We start from the raw sequence: 20,376 nt of genomic DNA on the forward strand, positions 1-20,376 counted from the left end.
CTCTGTACTATTATTCTGACATTACACATTCTTAAAATAACGTGGTGATCCTAACTGACCTAAGACAGGGAATTTTTACTAGGATTAAATGTCAAGAATTGTGAAATACTAAGTTTAAATGTATTTGGCTAAGGTGTATGTAAACTTCCGACGTCAACTGTAGCTACAGTAGTTAGCTACAGTCATCAGCTGTTGTGCTATATTTTTCCTATTCATCGTTTGTAGAATGCATACTGGCATTTTAATATAGCGCGGAAAAGGACACAATGTGGACATGGTAGACACATTTAAATGTAAACGCCTGACGTGATCGGAATTCCATGATCAGAACTTCATTATCAGAATACAAAAGCTGCATGAACTGTCATGTCTAGACACAACCTAAAATGTGTAGTTATCACAACACAATGCCACAGACGTCTCAAGTTTTGAAGGACTGCAGGAACGTCCCCCAGATCAGTTGCAAGAGAATTGAATGTTCATTTCTCTAGCATAAACCACCTTGTCGTTTTAGAAAATTTGGCAGTAAGTCCAACAGGCCTCACAACCACAGACCATGTGTGCCTACGCCAGCCCAGGACCTCCACATCCGGCTTCTTCACCTGCGGAATCGTCTGAGACCAGGCACCCGGACAGCTCATTAAAAAAAAGTGGGTTTGCACAACCAAAGAATTTCTTCAAACTGTCAGAAACCATCTCAGGGAAGCTCATCTGCATGCTTGTTGTCCTCACCAGGGTCTTGACCTTACTGGAGTTCTGCGTTGTAACCAACTTCAGTTGGGAAATGCTCACCTTTGATGGCCACTGGCATGCTGGAGAAGTGTGCTCTTCACGGATGAATCCCGGTTTCAACTGTACCGGGCCGATGGCAGACAGTTTGTATGGTGTCGTGCGAGTGAGCAGTTTGCTGGTGTCAACGTTGTGAAGAGGTTGCCCAATGGTGGTGGTAGGGTTATGATATGGGCAGGCATAAGCTACGGAGAACAAACTGCATTTTATCGATGGCAATTTAAATTGAGAGATACCGTGGCGAGATCCTGAGGCCCATTATCGTGCCATTCATCCGCCGCTATCGCCTCATGTTTCAGCATGATAATCCACGACCCCATATCGCAAGGATCTGTACACAATTCCTGGATGCTGAAATTGTCCCAGTTCTTCCTTGGCCTGCATACTCAGAAATGTCACCCATTGAGCTTGTTTAGGATGCTCTGGATCGAGGTGTACTACAACGTGTTCCAGTTCCTGTTAATATCCAGCAACTTCGGACAGCCATTGAAGAGTGGGACACCATTCCACAGGCCACAATCAACAGCCTGATCAATTCTATGCAAAAGGAGCTGTTTTGTGCTACATGAGGCAAATGGTGGTCACTACGGCCGGCCTGCTTATTAGGCAGGATTAGGTAGCCACCTATGGCGACAGATTGACGAAGGCGACCTTTCTAAGCTAAACTGACCAAGATGCACCGCCAACAACACATTAAACCTCACATAATTCTGCCCCCTAAACAATGACAATCTCTCTCAACCACTGCTTTTTAGGTGAGCGTTGATGCCGCCCTGTGATCAGCAGTGCCCACTTTGTCCCCAAAAATATTTTGCTTGTCCATTCCCAGCGCGCCTCTACAGGGTTCTGTTGGAGACGCATAGCTGCAGCGCTCCACCAACATTCTGTCAAAAAATATTATCTAACAAATCATGTAGCAGATATAGGATACGGTAAAAAGAGTATGTGGTCTTTTCTGTAGCTTACAGGCTGGAGATAAAATGTATGACAATGTCATGAGATGGACACTTTAAAATCATGCAGGTTTCTCCGATCAAATAGCCTAACCTAAATGATGCCCAATGAAATAAAAAATGCATTGTCATGTTAACATATTCTAAAAACAGGACAGGTCAAAGTAAAATGGACAATCACAACTGTTGTCCAGGAGTTTCACCCCATTGTAATGATCAGTGGTTTCAAGTTTGTATCTGTACATTTTAGACAAGCTAATAATAGCGAAAAATAAAATACTTTTGCATTTCCTGCTGTGTAAACACATTGCAAACAGACTCACGATAACTCCTGATAAAGTTGGTAGAGCTGACATTGAGCTTAAACAGCCAAATTGATTAGTCACAGGAATCAGGACTAATAAAGCCAATGCAATGGCCTGCTTTACAAATGGTGGGCCTATGACCTGGATGGGCATTCACAAAATTCCATTGTGGGCTGAGGTCGTAGGCTACACCCCAGTAAGCATGAGCCAACATCGTTTGGACGTCTTATTTTGGTCCTGTCCAAATGTCTTTTTTGTTGTTGTTGGTGTTTTATTAAACAGCAGGCTTCCCACATAGATGAACATTGATAAAATTCAATTTCAGGCAACACTGTAGGCAACACTTCATTAGGCACGGGCCTACGCCTTTATTTGGCGCAGTCCAGACCGGCCTTGATTTCCACATCCACAGACATTGGTTTTTGATCCAGTCCGGACCAAATCTGAACCAATCATAAACGTTTGTTTGGTTCAGATTTTGTCCAGACTTCATTTAGCCCAAATATAGACATCCATAAATTACATATTTACAACTTTCATTCAGAACCAGAAAAGGTGCCTTATTTTAACATCCAGAAAATACATATCAACATCTGGAAAATACCTATTTTCAACATCCTTTTGCTTAATGGGACTATTCTAGTTTTACAGGGGGCGGCATTTTTTCGTCTTACCTAGGGTGGCAGAACTGCAAGGACCGGCCCTGGTTGTCACACCACACGGACTGGTTTTCTGATACACACCCCCTACTTTTTTTTAAAGGCACAGCATCTGTGACAAACAGATGCATAGCTGTATTCCCAGTCATGTGAAATCGATAGATTAGGGCCTAATGAATTTATTTCCCTATATGACCTGTAACCCAGTCAAATATTTAAAATTGTCGCATGTTGCGTTTATTTTTGATCAGTGTACAATGTTTAAAATAAAAAATCAAGTTAAATGTTAGCAACCGAAACGTTTGGTTCAACATTTGAAACAATGAATATTTAGATAAATTATAGACATCACCGTCATCAGCGATTTTTACATAGCACTCGCTGGCTAAATGTGTTATATTAGCTTGCTAACTAACAAGCAAGCTGTATTTCATAAATAAATATCAATGACAGCAAAATACCTTCTCCCTCGCTAGTATGTTAACAAACTATATAATTAATGAGCTTACGTCCGCGTGGTCCTCCTTCCACGAAGCGAATGTTCAAATCGTCGTGCTGCGGTTCATCAGAAAAGCTACCGCGTGAGGTTACATTGAACCAATGGCAATGTACTAATGTAGATTCAAGAGCGTGTCATGATCCCAATGGCTTGTTAAATGTCAAATCAACACACATCGGCTTCTATTTTCTTGTACTTTGCTGTTTCGAAGGGAGTAAATAAACATCTCACCGTGATCAGACGCGTGCGCCTCTTTTCATTCGGCTAACTATGGAGGAGACCGAGGTCATGCTCGCGATACGAACCGCCCATTTTCCTTGACAGCTCGCTTTCTTCACACACTGCGAACATGCGACTACTACTGCTAATAATAGTCTTCCGTCACAAATTATGTGCATCATCTTGAATAATAGCAGAAAAGGCTTATTTGGAGGTCCACAAATGTTTACCAGTTACCACCAATTCCATATTTACCTTAAAAATCATGGATCATACAGGACACACAGGAATTTACCAAATATATACATTTATTTTAGTCCAGCATCAACACTGTGTATCACGCCAGACAGTGTTGCACAGACTGATCTGTCTGTCATTATGCCCAATGTGTGATGCAATCTTAATTTCTCAGACAGTGATTGATTTCCTTGCCCCTTTGATATGCAAATATCGGACCAGACCACCCTGATATGATGCAAACCAGCTGGACTGTTTGCCAAGATAATCCATCCACCTGGCAGGTGCGGCATATCAAGAAGCTGATTAAACGCCATTATCATTACATAGGTGCACCTTGTGCTGGGGACAATAAAAGGCCACTAAAAGATGCAGTTTTGTCACACAACACAATGCCATAGATGTCTCATGATTTGAAGGTGTGTAATTGGCATGCTGACCAAAGAAATGTCCACCAGAGCTGTAGCCAGATAATTTAATGACCCTTTCTCTTCCATAAACTGCCTCCAGCGTCATTTTAGAGAATATGGCAGTACGTCCAACCGGCCTCACAACCAGACCATGTGTAACCACGTCAGCCCAGGACCTCCACATCCAGCTTATTCACCTGCGGGATTGTCTTGAGACCAGCCACCCGGACAGCTAATGAAACTGAGGAGTATATCTGTCTGTAATAAAGCCCTTTTGTGGACAAAACTCATTCTGATTGGCTGGGCTTGGCTCCCCTCAGACTGCCTAGTCACGTGAAATCCATAGATTTGGGAAAAATTTATTAATTTCTATTGACTGATTTCCTTATATGAACTGTAACTCCGTAAAATCGTTGAAATTGTTGCATGTTGTTTATATTTTTGTTCAGTATAAATGTTGCTGCCACAAATAGCTTGTGTCGTGTCCCTCCATTGCAGCACCCTGGGTTGCAGTTTCCCAGGTCTCTCCCCCTCCACTGGGCTGGATGAGTCACATCTAGCTAAATTGATTGTTATTCTGCACAGCCAGTAGAAGGAAAACCTGAGGGAAAAAATGATATACACTAATGCAACGGCTACAGAAATAGCAGACACCCCCTCAATTACTACACTTGGTGCTAAGTGATTGGACAGGCAATGGCCAATCACATCAGGCCTAACCATGTACACTTTCTCAGTCGTAACATCTGGATCACCTTCTGAACTCTGGGACTGACTCCTTTAATCCTGCAGACTGGCCGCAAGAAAATATTTGCTTGAGTTTATCATTGCTAGACTTTTTTGACATTACAAATCATGTGGCAACATTTGATGCACCCCGAAGTACAAAACAAGTTCTTGTTTCAGTTTATTATTTCATAAACAAACATACATAGTAAGCATAATGACATCCCTCTGAACACCACAGGGACAAAGTAAGTAGTGATGCAATTAGCATCTCCATAGAATGGCCTTATTGCAACTACAGAGGTGGCAACATACTGAGAATACCAATATTTCAAAAAAGGGAGGGTAAATTACTGCCGTCTAATCACAACATAATCCAGAAAGGCACTGTCTGACTAGGTGTTCAATTTTAATCAGGTCTAATATGAATTCTGCCAGCTGGGACCCAGATGTAAGATGAATTAAATCCTTATGAATCTGTAAGGGATCTCTTCTCTCATGCCAGACCGGGTAACTCAGAGTATTGATATTAAAGGAAGGAATTAAATTACAACCAATGAGTAGGCTATGACAAAAGAAAAAAGTTCATCATTGGCCCCAAGAAAAGGTCTGACGTGAAATTGTCTCGTGCAGCCTCAGTTGAGCTGCCTGATTATCGAGTTTATGTCCGTCCCTCTGGGTCCTGGGTTGCCTATGTCCTTCAGAAGACCTGCTTTGTCCCTGGCAGCGTGTCGAGCCACAGACAGCTTGAACGGCCATATGAAGTTGTTGACCACCCGGAAGTTCTTCCCCACAGAGTAGATCTCATGGATCAAGTCCTCCAGACAGATGATACCATACTTGCCTGAGAGGAGAGGGTATGATGTAAGCATTATAATGTACATGTATCTCAATGAAAATCACTGTGGTAAATTATCTGCATGACAACTTTCCTACACTACTAATTTGACATGCACATACAAGACTTGTAACTCCACACGCTGATAAACAAATACACATTATAAATTGTGATCCTCACCCATATGCTGCTCAATGAGTGTGTTGTCTGTGAGAGCGACCCTTCGCTTGGCAATCTTGGCCTGTCCTCTTTTCAAGATCAGCTCACGAACTGACTTCAAGTTGGGAAACCTGTTTAATTTGAATTATTTGCCACTGTTATTACAATACATTGTACAACTAGTTGATTCTACACGTCAGGGTGGATTCATCTCAATACATGAAGTAGATTTGCTGTTCAGTCCCTAGGTCCCCAAAGTCTGACCCCCATTCTCACTTACCCCCATGCTACATAGGGCTCAACCATTTTCAACATGGCCATAGAAGTCTTGTTAACTTTGACAAAGGCACCGCTGAAGATCTTTCTCAGGCGTAACATCTGGATCACCTTCTGAACTCTGGGACTGACTCCTTTGATCCTGCACAGAGAGACAACAGTTGAAAATGTTACCCCAGTTTTCAGCCAGACCACTAAAGAGGAGCTGATGGAATACTGTAATTCCAGATGATTGTGACTGCATAGCCACTTACTGTGAGTATAGAATAGTCAGGCAAGATTCGCTAAGCTTTATTTGCACCACTTTTAGAATCACATCATGTTACTACAGATTTCAGTCACTCACTCTCTGATGCGGACAGCGAAGGCCAGTCTGTTCTTTGCAGGGGGCATGGCTGGAGCTGGTCTGTGTTCTGCTCTCCTGATACGGGTCTCATCGCGATGCTTTCTATGGCTATCCTTCAGGAAGTCCTCCAAGCGCTTGAACTTCAAGGGTTTCCCTTTAGATACCTAAATGAAAACATTTACACTTGTTGATGGCCTACAACTTTATAAAAATCAAAACAATCATAGGTAAGTGATTAAAAGGCCATCATGATAAAACATTGACCCCTCCAGTTTGTTACCTTTCTCTTCTCAAGAAGTGCACGTTTGGCCTCAGTGGCTTTGATGGCTTGGTATGCTTTCCTCTTCTTCAGAAGGTTCTCAGGAACCAACTTTATCACCCTCTTCACTCTTAGAACAAAATTTAATAAACACTCATATCATACAGAGAATACAATGGTGAGATAAGGACAAAGTCTACAGAACTATCGACAAGATTATTCCCATATCCATCTGCAACAAAAACCATGACACGGATCTGATTCATGAGTTAAATTAAGTTACCCAGCTAACAGTAGCTAGCAAACTTGGTTATTATAAATTACCTTTGAAGGCAAACAGAAATAACACAAATTTAGCTCTGGCATTCTGGCCACATTACATAATTATTTGATAGCAGATTTTGTTTCGTGTTACTTGTGTCGAAACATTAAAATGTCATTATTTAAGTTGGCGTTGCGTTATGGCTAATGGAATATCATGCCTCTGTGAAACAGACGCAATTATCTAGCTCTCAGTAATGAGCATCTTTCAGACAAATCATAGAAATACATGGCTTGACGGAAACCTATTAGTCTAATTTCACATTTATGCTATAGACATTTTTGGAAAATTATACATTTAGCAAAGGATGGACTTAGATCAACATGTAAACAAATACGTACTCAGACTCCTGCTCTGCCATCACGAATCCCGACGTGTGAGTGAAAACGTGCGCCGGCGAAGACAAATGACGTCATCAAAGACTCCCCAGCCTTGCTCAATCTGCCACCTTGTGGAGTGGAGTACGAAGCGAAAAACAATAACCGCTCTTCCTCAAAAAATAAATATATGTATTTTGTGCAGTCAGTCTTGAATATATTTCCTACGTGACAATGTTTATCACGGGTGGCTGGTGGCACCTTAATTGAGGAGGACAGGCTCATAGTAATGGATGGAACACATTAAATAATCAAATGTATTTATAAAGCCCTTTTTACATCAGCAGATGTCACAGAGTGCTGATACAGAAATCAAGCCTAAAACCCCAAACAGCAAGCAATGCAGACGTAGAAGCATAGTGGCTAGGAAAAACTCCCTAGAAAGGCAGGAACCTAGGAATAAACCTAGAGAGGAACCAGGCTCCGAGGGATGGCCATTCCTCTTCTGGCTTTGCTAGGTAGAGATAAGAGTACATGGCCATTAAGACCATATGTTTTCCATGTGTTTGATATCATTCCATTCCAGCCATTATTATCAGCTGTCGCCCCCTCGGCAGCCTCTTGCGATGTTTATGTGTTCTTTGAACTGTGGACCCTGACTTCTTGGTAAAACAGACCATTTTCTCTCACACTGATGCAAACATCTATATACTGGTGCCAGTGCCACTAATACAAGGCTATCCCACTAATTAGCTATGTGAACTTGATTTCCGAGGTAGCCTTCAATACGCATGCTTGAAAAATAAACCATTCACAAGAGCCTGTTCGTGCAACCGCTTTTCAGATATATGGTGATATTGCAAGTTTATAGCACACTGGGCAGACAGAGGCAAAGCACAGCTTGCTTCTTTGCCCTCTCCCCATGAACGAGCATCGTACTGAACTTCTGTCATTGTACGTGCACGAGCTAAACTGTTTGCGTAGCGAGATGTTGAAAATGGCGGAGTATAGAGACCAACGCGACAATTAAAATATTAGTTAACCGTGAATGACAATTTCAAAACAAACGCAAGTTCTATTTCGGAATAACTTAATTTAAGGAGAGACATGGAGTATAGTTGAACACATCGAATTGGTTTTGAAACTGGCTTTGAATTAGCTAGCGTTGCTAATCTCGCTAGTTTCAATAGTGTGATTTATTTTTTTTTTATCGCAGGTTTGTTTGTCAACATTAGATGACGTTTAGCCACCAACCAACTTTTCCCTTACCAGTGCCAAACTACAGCACCAGATCACATTGTCCATAGCGTTTGGAAGAGACTTTTACGGAGCGGCGGATCAGAAAATCAAGGCAACCGAACTAATGTTAGCTGGTTGGCTAACTCACGGCTTTAGCTGACAAATATTTACATTAAATTAGCCACCTAATGCATAGTAATTGCGCATCTAACGTGACAACTCTGATAGCTAGATTGCATTGAAATCGAATAAATACAGAAGAGAATCACCAATCAACTTATAAGGGGCCTGAGAAACAGGTAAGTTAGCTAACTAAGCACAACACCTTGCAAAATTGCAGCAAAATAGTTTGGACTAAAATACCCTATTTGGCCGCTGATGGCGAGTTAGCCAGCTAGTAACTAGTAGCGGAGGATAAAGCGGACACGTTATCCAGAGAACATTAGCCAGCCAATCAATATCACATTCAATTACAGCAATGTATTTGATATAACATGTGAGATTGCAAACAAGTTTTTGTTTGAGGATCTTAACATCCGCTCCAGGTATTTTGATTTAGGCATTTTAATCCTTCTTAAACTAGTGGATGTGTGCATTTTGGCAGTAATGCCATATTCTATCGATACAATTCGTTGTTTTCATTAGTGCAACTAACCCTCTTTGGTTAATCAAAATTGTATTGTATCTTGTTCAGTACCACGCTCGAAAGTTCAAATGTTTTGCTAGCCACCTGTGCCAGTTGAATTGGGCATAGTTTTATAGGTCTAGCTAGGTAATCAATTAGGGATACATTTATGACGACGATACATTGATTGATAGGTTTGCACCAATGGCGTGATTGGAATGGAGGGTGAGGCTCAATTATGAAATTATTGCGTTGGCCACACCACCAGTGAGTGAGGCATTTCGTTCAACTCAAACACCAGTAGTCATGTTAACCTAAAAGTTGTAGACTGTCTTTTATTGCACTTTACAGCATTGTACTTTTATTGAATTGTTATTAGCTTTGTGGGGGAGGATTTATGAATCCATTTAAAATTTTGTTTCTTTATGTGCGTTTTTGGTTGTAAATGCAGTGCAAGTAGACTAGGCCTAGCGAAAAGTGTATTGTGCATAGGCTATAGGCTTACGAGCCTAGAAGTCAATGCAATCAGGCCTCAGCAATGCAGGTCAAAGTTAGTAATCACTTCACAAGCATTTTGTATTTGCTATCGGCTGTCGCACAACTATCAAGCTACGGAACAAAAAGTTCATATTTGACAACCAGTTTGCCCAACTTAATCACATGTTAATACCGTTTCTTCTCCCTCGCTGATTTTCTTTCTGCATGCAAAGGGAAAGTAAGATATGTATCACACTGGAAGAATTATGATGGCGGGTGGGTTTGTGAAATGAACAATATGAAGCAAGAATCCACACCCTTGTGTAACCAGGAACATTCCAATATAGTAGCAGATGCATTGATTTGAGCATTCATCAGGAGAGGGAGATATGACTGTTGGACACAGTTATTGTGTTTTCCTGTGTCGCAAAGAGGAGGAAGATGGTCAAGGTTAGAGTAACCAAAAGGTTTCTTGTTTGAATCCCAGAGCCGGCATGGTGGACAAATCTGCCCTTGAGCAAAGCAGTTAACCCCCACAACAACTGCTCCCTGGGCGCGGATGACGACGATTAAGGCAGCCCCCTACCTCTTAGATTCAGATGGGTTGGGTTACATGTGGGATGCATTCAGTTGCGCAACTGACTACGTATCCCCCTTTAATTAATTAATACTTTTTTGTGACATTATTTTTACTTGTAGGAGCATTCGATATTACAGTATGCTCATAAAGGGGGAGAAGATGTGGGGGGAGCTATGTCAGACCAGATCTTTTAAGATTTGCCTAAAATGTAAGCACAACCATTCTCAACAGTCCTTTCAGAGTTGTCATGTTTAAAGCATTCCTTTTCACAAGCTTAGTGAGTAATTAGTTTTTTAACCCTGAGGCACATGCAGTAGGCTAAGGATTTCAGGTGTGCATTTAGCAAAGTGGTTCATATTGTGAATGACAATATCCAGTGAATGTAATAGCCTAAGAAGTTAGGATAAATTATTTAGTCAATATTATAGTGAAAATTGGCCTTTATGATTAAATGGTACCATTAATATTGCATTAATATTTTTAATGCATGATCCAAACCCTTGTGAGGGTGATCAGATTTGTGGGTGTGTGTTGTGCTGTGTCCCTCAACTCTCTCTCGCCCTGTTTCGGCGCGAGGCACACACACACTTCTGCCGCTGCTGCGAGCGAAAAGAACGGAGTGGGGCGCTCAGCTGTGCCCCCCCAGCCGTCAGAGAGCTGACCTACATTTTCCTCTCCCTGGAAAGAAAGCTTGTGCAGCAGACTGAATTTGTGGGGGTAGGGAAGGAAATATAGGGAGCGAGAGAGAGAATGAAGGAAGAGAGCATTGTGGCACACACAGAGCAAGCTGAGGAACCAGATCCCAGTGTCCCATTTCTTATCGGTGCACGCTAGGAAGAGAACTGAGACAACAGTTTGTACAGTGGGACTGAGCTGTGGGAGGGAGCTGCTTGGCTGGGGTTTGGCAGGCAGTGTGACTGACTCCCATGGCCCTCCCTTCAACTTGTTGTGGTGAAGAGGGGGGGGGGGGGGGGGGGGGGGGGGGGGACTTTTCTCTACTACAGTAGCATCTGCTGACTGGATCCGTGCCCTCAGGAGTCATTTTAACAGATTTGAGAAACGGCAGTGAAAATCTCAACCCCAAAGTTTAAAGTACAGGATGTTGTAACCGGTTCAGTTTGAGAGGAACAAGATAAGGCTTGTTGTTTTTTGTTCAGCTCCCCAGATGGGGATCAATGTATGGCCTGTCAGTTATATAATATTTCCTCACAATGGAGGGATGAGCTTTAGGCTATTGGCTGCTATCGCATAACGGTGCCTGTCTTGTGTTCTCTGTACCTGTTGGACATTTTTGGTTGCTGATTTCTCCGAGAGTATTCCCCTACAACTGTCACCCCAGGCTGAGGTTAAAGGAGTTATTGCCCCCCCCCCCCCTCCCTCCCTCGGCTGTTCTCTTCTCCGATAACCATGACCTTGAATATGGAGCTGCATGATTAAGATGGAGTTTAAACTGTTTTGCAATGTTCTAAGTCATGTTTTTTTTAACTGGCTAGCGTTCAGTTACGTCAGTGAGGTTGATGTGTTTTTACATTTTAGGTTGAGTTTTGGTCACTAGAGGTGTCATGGCTAAACTCTTGCACCTCTCCAGGGCTAGAATTCCATATGGACTACATATTCCTAGGTCTACACATTAATCCCCATTATGTTTATTTTTGACTGTAAAACTAGTGTGTTAGTTGGAGTAGGCTGCCTTGGATAGCTTAAACAAGGAGAGATTGGTCAAGAGAGAAATATTTGACATAAACAAACTACGACAAATGAGTTTAGCATGCACTTAATCCTGAAATAACCTGCCACTGACCCATCTGGGCTGTGTCATACTAGTGTCTAAAGTTCACCCATGTTTTATGCAAGAACTGTAAGTTTACGGAAACATACAAGTGTCATAGATTCACTTTATAACGAATTGAATTTAGTTTTCCATAACGTCATGCCTCTTTGGATTTGGTCCAGCGACTATAAATCAAGAAAGAGGTCATAGCAGCTCGTAATAAAGCATATTGGACAGCGCTCTCTGTGTATGAAATACATTTCTAATAATTTGGGATTGATGGTGATTATAAGGAAGCCATAATTTGCATCAACAAGCGAGTTGAGCCTATTTTGAGAGGTAAAATATAAAATCAATTATTTGCCACTATTTCTCACCTCCAATTAGTAACTTTAACCTGGTCTTCATTTCACCTAGAGCCCTACACCTGTCTTTGTTCAGCAGAAATGCAGGTCACTAAAGTGTGGTTACTCAAGCACTCAAATTGTTTTGCCAATACCGTAAGTGCCTGGGTGCACTTGGCAGGCTATAAATCTCAAGGAAAAACTGGTTTGGAAGCAGTACAAAGGAATTATCTCACCCTGGCACGCTAGCCCCCTCAGTGTCATTGACTTTTTATGGCGACAACCGAGTTCATAATCTCTCTCACACAAACAAACCCTCCTCACTCTATGGAGGTGTCATTGATGATGCTGTCCTTAGTGAATGGTCCGCCATGTTCACATTTGTATTTATTTCACCTTTATTTAACCAATTGCGACCTGGCCAAGATAAAGCAAAGCAGTTCGACACATACAACAACACAGAGTTACACATGGAGTAAAACAAACATACAGTCATTAATACAGTAGAAAAATAAGTCTACATACTTATTCTTCATTTGGCCACCTTTTGAGCAAATGAGGTGAGATAAGGGAGGTAAAGGCAAAAAAAAAGGCCATGGTGGCGAAGTAAATACAATATAGCAAGTAAAACACTGGAATGGTAGATTTGTAGTGGAAGAATGTGCAAGAGAGGTAGTTGTTTGGGCTAAATTATAGATGGGCTATGTACAGGTGCAGTAATCTGTGAGCTGCTTGCTTTGACAGCTGGTGCTTAAAGCTAGTGAGGGAGATAAGTGTTTCCAGTTTCAGAGATTTTTGTAGTTCGTTCCAGTCATTGGCAGCAGAGAACCGGAAGGAAAGGTGGCCAAATGAAGAATTGGCTTTGGGGGTAACCAGTGAAATATACCTGCTGGAGCGCGTGCTACGGGTGGGTGCTGCTAATGTGACCATTGAGCTGAGATAAGGCGGGGCTTTACCTAGCAAAGACTTATAGATGATCTGGAGCAAGTGGGTTTGGCGATGAATATGAAGCGAGGGCCAGCCAACGAGAGCATACAGGTAGCAGTGGTGGGTAGTATATGGGGCTTTGGTGACAAAACAGATGGCACTCTGATAGACTGCATCCAATTTGTTGAATAGAGTGTTGGAAGCTATTTTGTAAATGACATCGCCGAAGTCGAGGATCGGTAGGATGGTCAGTTTTACGAGGGTATGTTTGGCAACATGAGTGAAGGATGCTTTGTTGCGAAATAGGAAGCCCATTCTAGATTTAATTTTGGATTGGAGATGCTTAATGTGTCTGGAAGGAGAGTTTACAGTCTAACCAGACACCTAGGAATTTGTAGTTGTCCACATATTCTAAGTCAGAACCGTCCAGAGTAGAGGTCGACCGATTATGATTTTTAACGCCGATACCGATTATTGGAGGACCAAAAAAGCTGATACCGATTAATCGGCCAATTTTGTTTATTTATTTGTAATAATGACAATTACAACAATACTGAATGAACACTTATTTTAACTTAATATAATACATCAATAAAAATCAATTTAGCCTCAAATAAATAATGAAACATGTTCAATTTGGTTTAAATAATGCAAAACCAAAGTGTTGGAGAAGAAAGTAAAAGTGCAATATGTGCCATGTAAAAAAGCTAACGTTTAAGTTCCTTGCTCAAAACATGAGAACATATGAAAGCTGGTGGTTCCTTTTAACATGAGACTTCAATATTCCAAGGTAAGAGGTTTTAGCTTGTAGTTAATATAGTATTTATAGGACTATTTCTCTCTATACCATTTGTATTCCATATAACTTTGACTATTGGATGTTCTTATAGGCACTTTAGTATTGCCAGTGTAACAGTATAGCTTCCGTCTCTCTCCTCGCTCCTACCTGGGCTCGAACGAGGAACACATCGACAACAGCCACCCTCGAAGCAGCGTTACCCATGCAGAGCATGGGGAACAACTACTCCAAGTCTCAGAGAAAGTGACGTTTGAAACGCTATTAGCGCGCACTCGCTAACTAGCTAGCCATTTCACATCGGTTACACCAGCCTAATCTCGGGGATTGATAGGCTTGAACAGCGCAATGCTTGAAGCACAGTGAAGAGCTGCTGGCAAAACGCACGAAAGTGCTGTTTGAATGAATGCTTACGAGCCTGCTGCTGCCTACCATCGCTCAGACTGCTCTATCAAATATCAAATCATAGATTTAATTATAACATAATAACACACAGAAATACGAGCCTTTGGTCATTAATATGGTCGAATCCGGAAACTATCATTTCGAAAAACAAAACGTTTGTTATTATCGCATATACCCTGACTCTGCGTGCAATAAATGCAAGAGAAGTGACACAATTTCACCTGGTTAATATTGCCTGCTAACCTGGATTTCTTTTAGCTAAATATGCAGGTTTAAAAACACACTGCTCAAAAAAATAAAGGGAACACTTAAAGAACACAATGTAACTCCAAGTCAATCACACTTCTGTGAAATCAAACTGTCCACTTAGGAAGCAACACTGATTGACAATAAATTTCACATGCTGTTGTGCAAATGGAATAGACAACAGGTGGAAATTATAGGCAATTAGCAAGACACCCCCAATAAAGGAGTGGTTCTGCAGGTGGTGACCACAGACCACTTCTCAGTTCCTATGCTTCCTGGCTGATGTTTTTGTCACTTTTGAATGCTGGCAGTGCTTTCACTCTAGTGGTAGCATGAGACGGAAACTACAACCCACACAAGTGGCTCAGGTAGTGCAGCTCATCCAGGATGGCACATCAATGCGAGCTGTGGCAAGAAGGTTTGCTGTGTCTGTCAGCGTAGTGTCCAGAGCATGGAGGCGCTACCAGGAGACAGGCCAGTACATCAGGAGACGTGGAGGAGGCCGTAGGAGGGCAACAACCCAGCAGCAGGACCGCTACCTCCGCCTTTGTGCAAGGAGGAGCACTGCCAGAGCCCTGCAAAATGACCTCCAGCAGGCCACAAATGTGCATGTGTCTGCTCAAACGGTCAGAAACAGACTCCATGAGGGTGGTATGAGGGCCCAACATCCACAGGTGGGGGTTGTGCTTACAGCCCAACACCGTGCAGGACGTTTGGCATTTGCCAGAGAACACCAAGATTGGCAAATTCGCCACTGGCGCCCTGTGCTCTTCACAGATGAAAGCAGGTTCACACTGAGCACGTGACAGACGTGACAGAGTCTGGAGACGCCGTGGAGAACGTTCTGCTGCCTGCAACATCCTCCAGCATGACCGGTTTGACGGTGGGTCAGTCATGGTGTGGGGTGGCATTTCTTTGGGGGGCCGCACAGCCCTCCATGTGCTCGCCAGAGGTAGCCTGACTGCCATTAGGTACCGAGATGAGATCCTCAGACCCCTTGTGAGACCATATGCTGGTGCGGTTGGCCCTGGGTTCCTCCTAATGCAAGACAATGCTAGACCTCATGTGGCTAGAGTGTGTCAGGAGTTCCTGCAAGAGGAAGGCATTGATGCTATGGACTGGCCCGCCCGTTCCCCAGACCTGAATCCAATTGAGCACATCTGGGACATCATGTCTCGCTCCATCCACCAACGCCACATTGTACCACAGCCTGTCCAGGAGTTGGCGGATGCTTTAGTCCAGGTCTGGGAGGAGATCCCTCAGGAGACCATCCGCCACCTCATCAGGAGCATGCCCAGGCGTTGTAGGGAGATCATACAGGCACGTGGAGGCCACACACACTACTGAGCCTCATTTTGACTTGTTTTAAGGACATTACATCAAAGTTGGATCAGCCTGTAGTGTGGTTTTCCACTTTAATTTTGAGTGTGACTCCAAATCCAGACCTCCATGGGTTGATAAATTTGATTTGCATTGATCATTTTTGTGTGATTTTGTTGCCAGCACATTCAACTATGTAAAGACAAAAGTATTTAATAAGAATATTTCATTCATTCAGATCTAGGATGTGTTATTTTAGTGTTTCCTTTATTTTTTTGAGCAGTGTATATACTTCTGTGTATTGATTTTAAGAAAGGCATTGATGTTTATGGTTAGGTACACGTTGGAGCATAGACAGTCCTTTTTCCGCGAATGCGCACCGCATCAATTATATGCAACGCAGGACACGCTAGATAAACTAGTAATATCATCAACCATGTGTAGTTAACTAGTGATTATGATTGATTAATTGATTGTTTTTTATAAGATAAGTTTAATGCTAGCTAGCAACTTACCTTGGCTTCTTACTGCATTCGTGTAACAGGCAGGCTCCTCGTGGAGTGCAATGAGAGGCAGGTGGTTAGAGCGTTGGACTAGTTAACTGTAAGGTTGCAAGATTGAATCCCCAAGCTGACAAGGTAAAAATCTGTCGTTCTGCCCCTGAACAATGCAGTTAACCCACCGTTCCTAGGCCGTCATTGAAAATAAGAATGTGTTCTTACCTGACATGCCTAGTTAAATAAAGGTGTACATTTTTTAAATAAAAAATTGGCCAAATCGGTGTCCAAAAATATAATCGTCCATTCCGATTAATCGGTCAACCTCTTGTATTTGTAGTTGTCCACATATTCTAAGTCAGAACAGTCCAGAGTAGTGATGCTGGACGGGCGGGCAGGTGTGGGCAGCGATCTGTTGAGAGCATGCATTTAGTTTTACTTGCATTTAAGAGCAGTTAGAGGCCACAGAAGGAGAGTTGTAATGGCATTGAAGCTCGTCTGGAGGCTAGTTAACACAGTGTCCAAAGAAGGGCCAGAAATATGCAGAATGGTGTCGTCTGCGCAGAGGTGGATCAGAGAATCACCAGCAGCAAGAGCGACATCATTGATGTATACAGAAAGAGAATTGAGCCCGAGAATTGAACCCTGTGGCACCCCCATAGAGACTGCCAGACGTCTGGACAACAGGCCCTCTGATTTGACACACTGAACTCTGTCTGAGAAGTAGTTGGTGAACCAGGCGAGGCAGTCATTTGAGAAACCAAGGCTGTTGAGTCTGCCGGTAAGAATGTGGTGATTGACAGAGTCGAAAGCCTTGGCCAGGTCGATGAATACAGCTGCACAGTATTGTCTCTTATCGATGGCGGTTATGATATCGTTTAGGATCTTGAGCTTGGCTGAGGTGCTCCCATGACCAGCTCGGAAACAAGATTGCATAGCAGAGAAGGTACGGTGGGATTCGAAATGGTCGGTGATCTTTGTTAACTTGTCTTTCGAAGACCTTAGAAAGGCAGGGTAGGATAGATATAGGTCTGTAGCAGTTTGGGTCTAGAGTGTCTCCCCCTTTGAAGAGGGGGATGACCGCGGCAGCTTTCCAATCTTTTGGGATCTCAGACGATAGAGAGGTTGAACAGGCTAGTAATAGGGGTTGCAACAATTTCGGCGGATAATTTTAGAAAGAGAGGGTCCTGATTGTCTAGCCCGGCTGATTTGTACAGTCGTGGCCAAAAGTTTTGAGAATGACACAAATATTAATTTTCACAATGTCTGCTGCCTCAGTGTCTTTAGATATTTTTGTCAGATGTTACTATGGAATACTGAAGTATAATTACAAGAATTCCATAAGTGTCAAAGGCTTTTATTGACAATTACATGAAGTTGATGCAAAGAGTCAATATTTGCAGTGTTGACCCTTCTTTTTCAAGACCTCTGCAATCAGCCCTGGCATGCTGTCAATTAACTTCTGGACCACATCCTGACTGATGGCAGCCCATTCTTGCATAATCAATGCTTGGAGTTAGTCAGAATTTGTGTGTTTTTGTTTGTCCACCCGCCTCTTGAGGATTGACCACAAGTCCACAATGGGATTAAGGTCTGGGGAGTTTCCTGGCCATGGACCCAAATTATTGATGTTTTGTTCCCCGAGCCACTTAGTTATCACTTTTGCATTATGGCAAGGTGCTCCATCATGCTGGAAAAGGCATTGTTCGTCACCAAACTGTTCCTGGATGGTTGGGAGAAGTTGCTCTCGGAGGATGTGTTGGTACCATTCTTTATTCATGGCTGTGTTCTTAGGCAAAATTGTGAGTGAGCCCACTCCCTTGGCTGAGAAGCAACCCCACACATGAATGGTCTCAGGTTGCTTTACAGTTGGCATGACACAGGACTGATGGTAGCGCTCACCTTGTCTTCTCCGGACAAGGTTTTTTCCGGATGCCCCAAACAATTGGAAAGGGGATTCATCAGAGAAAATGACTTTACCCCAGTCCTCAGCAGTCCAATCCCTGTACCTTTTGCATAATATCAGTCTGTCTTTGATGTTTTTCCTGGAGAGAAGTAGCTTCTTTGCTGCCCTTCTTGACACCAGGCCATCCTCGAAAAGTCTTCTCCTCACTGCGTGCAGATGTACTCACACCTGCCTGCTGCCATTCTTGAGCTCTGTACTGGTGGTGCCCCGATCCCGCAGCTGAATCAACTTTAGGAGACAGTCCTGGCGCTTGCTGGACTTTCTTGGGTGCCCTGAAGCCTTCTTCACAACAATTGAACCGTTCTCCTTGAAGTTCTTGATGATCCGATAAATGGTTGATTTAGGTGCAATCTTACTGGCAGCAATATCCTTGCCTGTGAAGCCCTTTTTGTGCAAAGCAATGATGATGGCACGTGTTTCCTTGCAGGTAACCATATTTGAGAGGAAGAACAATGATTCCAAGCACCACCCTTCTTTTGAAGCTTCCAGTCTGTTATTCAAACTCAATCAGCATGACAGAGTGATCTCCAGCCTTGTCCTCATCAACACTCACACCTGTGTTAATGAGAGAATCACTGACATGTCAGCTGGTCCTTTTGTGGCAGGGCTGAAATGCAGTGGAATTTCTTTGGGGGGATTCAGTTCATTTGCATGGCAAATAGGGACTTTGCAATTAATTGCAATTCATCTGATCACTCTTCATAACATTCTGGAGTATATGCATATTGCCATCATACAAACTGAGGCAGCAGACCTTGTGAAAATGAATATTTGTGTCATTCTCAAAACTTTTGGCCACGACTGTAGGGGTCCAGATGCTCTTTCATAACATCAGCTATCTGGATTTGGGTGAAGGCAAAATGAGGGAGGCTTGGGCAAGTTGCAGTGAGGGGTGCAGGGCTGTTGACCGGGGTAGGGGTAGCCAGGTGGAAAGCATGGCCAGCCGTAGAAAAATGCTTATTGAAATTCTCAATTATCGTGCATTTATTGGTGGTGACAGTGTTTCCTAGCCTCAGTGCAGTGGGCAGCTGGGAGGAGGTGCTCTTATTCTCCATGGACTTTACAGTGTCCCAGAACTTTTTGGAGTTTGTGCTACAGGATGCAAATTTCTGTTAGGAAAGCAAAGGCTAGCTTTTTCAAACTGCCTGTGTATATTGGTTCCTATCTTCCCTGAAAAGTTGCATATCGCGGGGGCTATTCGATGCTAATGCAGAATGCCACAGGATGTTTTTGTGTTGGTCAAGGGCAGTCAGGTCTGGAGTGAACCAAGGGCTAATCTGTTCCTGGTTATAAAAAAAAATTGAATGGGGCATGCTTATTTAAGATGGTGAGGAAAGCACTTTTTTAAACAATAATCAGGCATCTTCTACTGATGGAATGAGGTCAATATCCTTCGATATCCGTCGGCAGTAAAAGGGGTCCAGGCCAATTGGCAAAATATCAAATCAAATCAAGTTTATTTTATATAGCCCTTCGTACATCAGCTAATATCTCGAAGTGCTGTACAGAAACCCAGCCTAAAACCCCAAACAGCAAGCAATGCAGGTGTAGAAGCACGGTGGCTAGGAAAAACTCCCTAGAAAGGCCAAAACCTAGGAAGAAACCTAGAGAGGAACCAGGCTATGAGGGGTGGCCAGTCCTCTTCTGGCTGTGCCGGGTGGAGATTATAACAGAACTATGCCAAGATGTTCAAAATGTTCATAAGTGACAAGCATGGTCAAATAGTAAATAAATGTCAGTTGGCTTTTCATAGCCGATCATTAAAAGTTGAAAACAGCAGGTCTGGGACAGGTAGGGGTTCCATAACTACAGGCAGAACAGTTGAAACTGGAATAGCAGCAAGGCCAGGTGGACTGGGGACAGCAAGAA

At 42.9% G+C, this 20,376-nt stretch overlaps 2 protein-coding genes across 2 annotated transcripts in view; one reads left to right on the top strand and one right to left on the bottom strand.

Annotated features, from left to right (window-relative positions):
• Positions 1 to 4,954: 4,954 nt before the first annotated feature.
• LOC120024114 (60S ribosomal protein L7-like 1) lies at positions 4,955 to 7,443 on the bottom strand. Its single transcript, XM_038968259.1, has 6 exons — positions 7,339 to 7,443; positions 6,697 to 6,805; positions 6,417 to 6,580; positions 6,075 to 6,212; positions 5,816 to 5,925; positions 4,955 to 5,641 (listed from the first exon to the last, which is right to left on the bottom strand). Exons 1-6 carry the CDS (start codon positions 7,356 to 7,358, stop codon positions 5,433 to 5,435), a joined length of 750 nt encoding a protein of 249 aa, XP_038824187.1. The 5' UTR covers positions 7,359 to 7,443; the 3' UTR covers positions 4,955 to 5,432.
• Positions 7,444 to 8,202: 759 nt separating this feature from the next.
• The window catches only part of LOC120023981 (nuclear receptor coactivator 1-like), a 117,179-nt gene continuing 105,005 nt past the window's right edge, over positions 8,203 to 20,376 (top strand). The window contains exon 1 of the mRNA XM_038968075.1: positions 8,203 to 8,852. The gene's annotated coding sequence lies outside the window, so the exon portion shown is untranslated. The remainder of the gene's footprint in view (positions 8,853 to 20,376) is intronic.

Source organism: Salvelinus namaycush, chromosome 29, assembly GCF_016432855.1.
Source record: "Salvelinus namaycush isolate Seneca chromosome 29, SaNama_1.0, whole genome shotgun sequence".
NCBI lineage: Eukaryota > Metazoa > Chordata > Actinopteri > Salmoniformes > Salmonidae > Salvelinus > Salvelinus namaycush.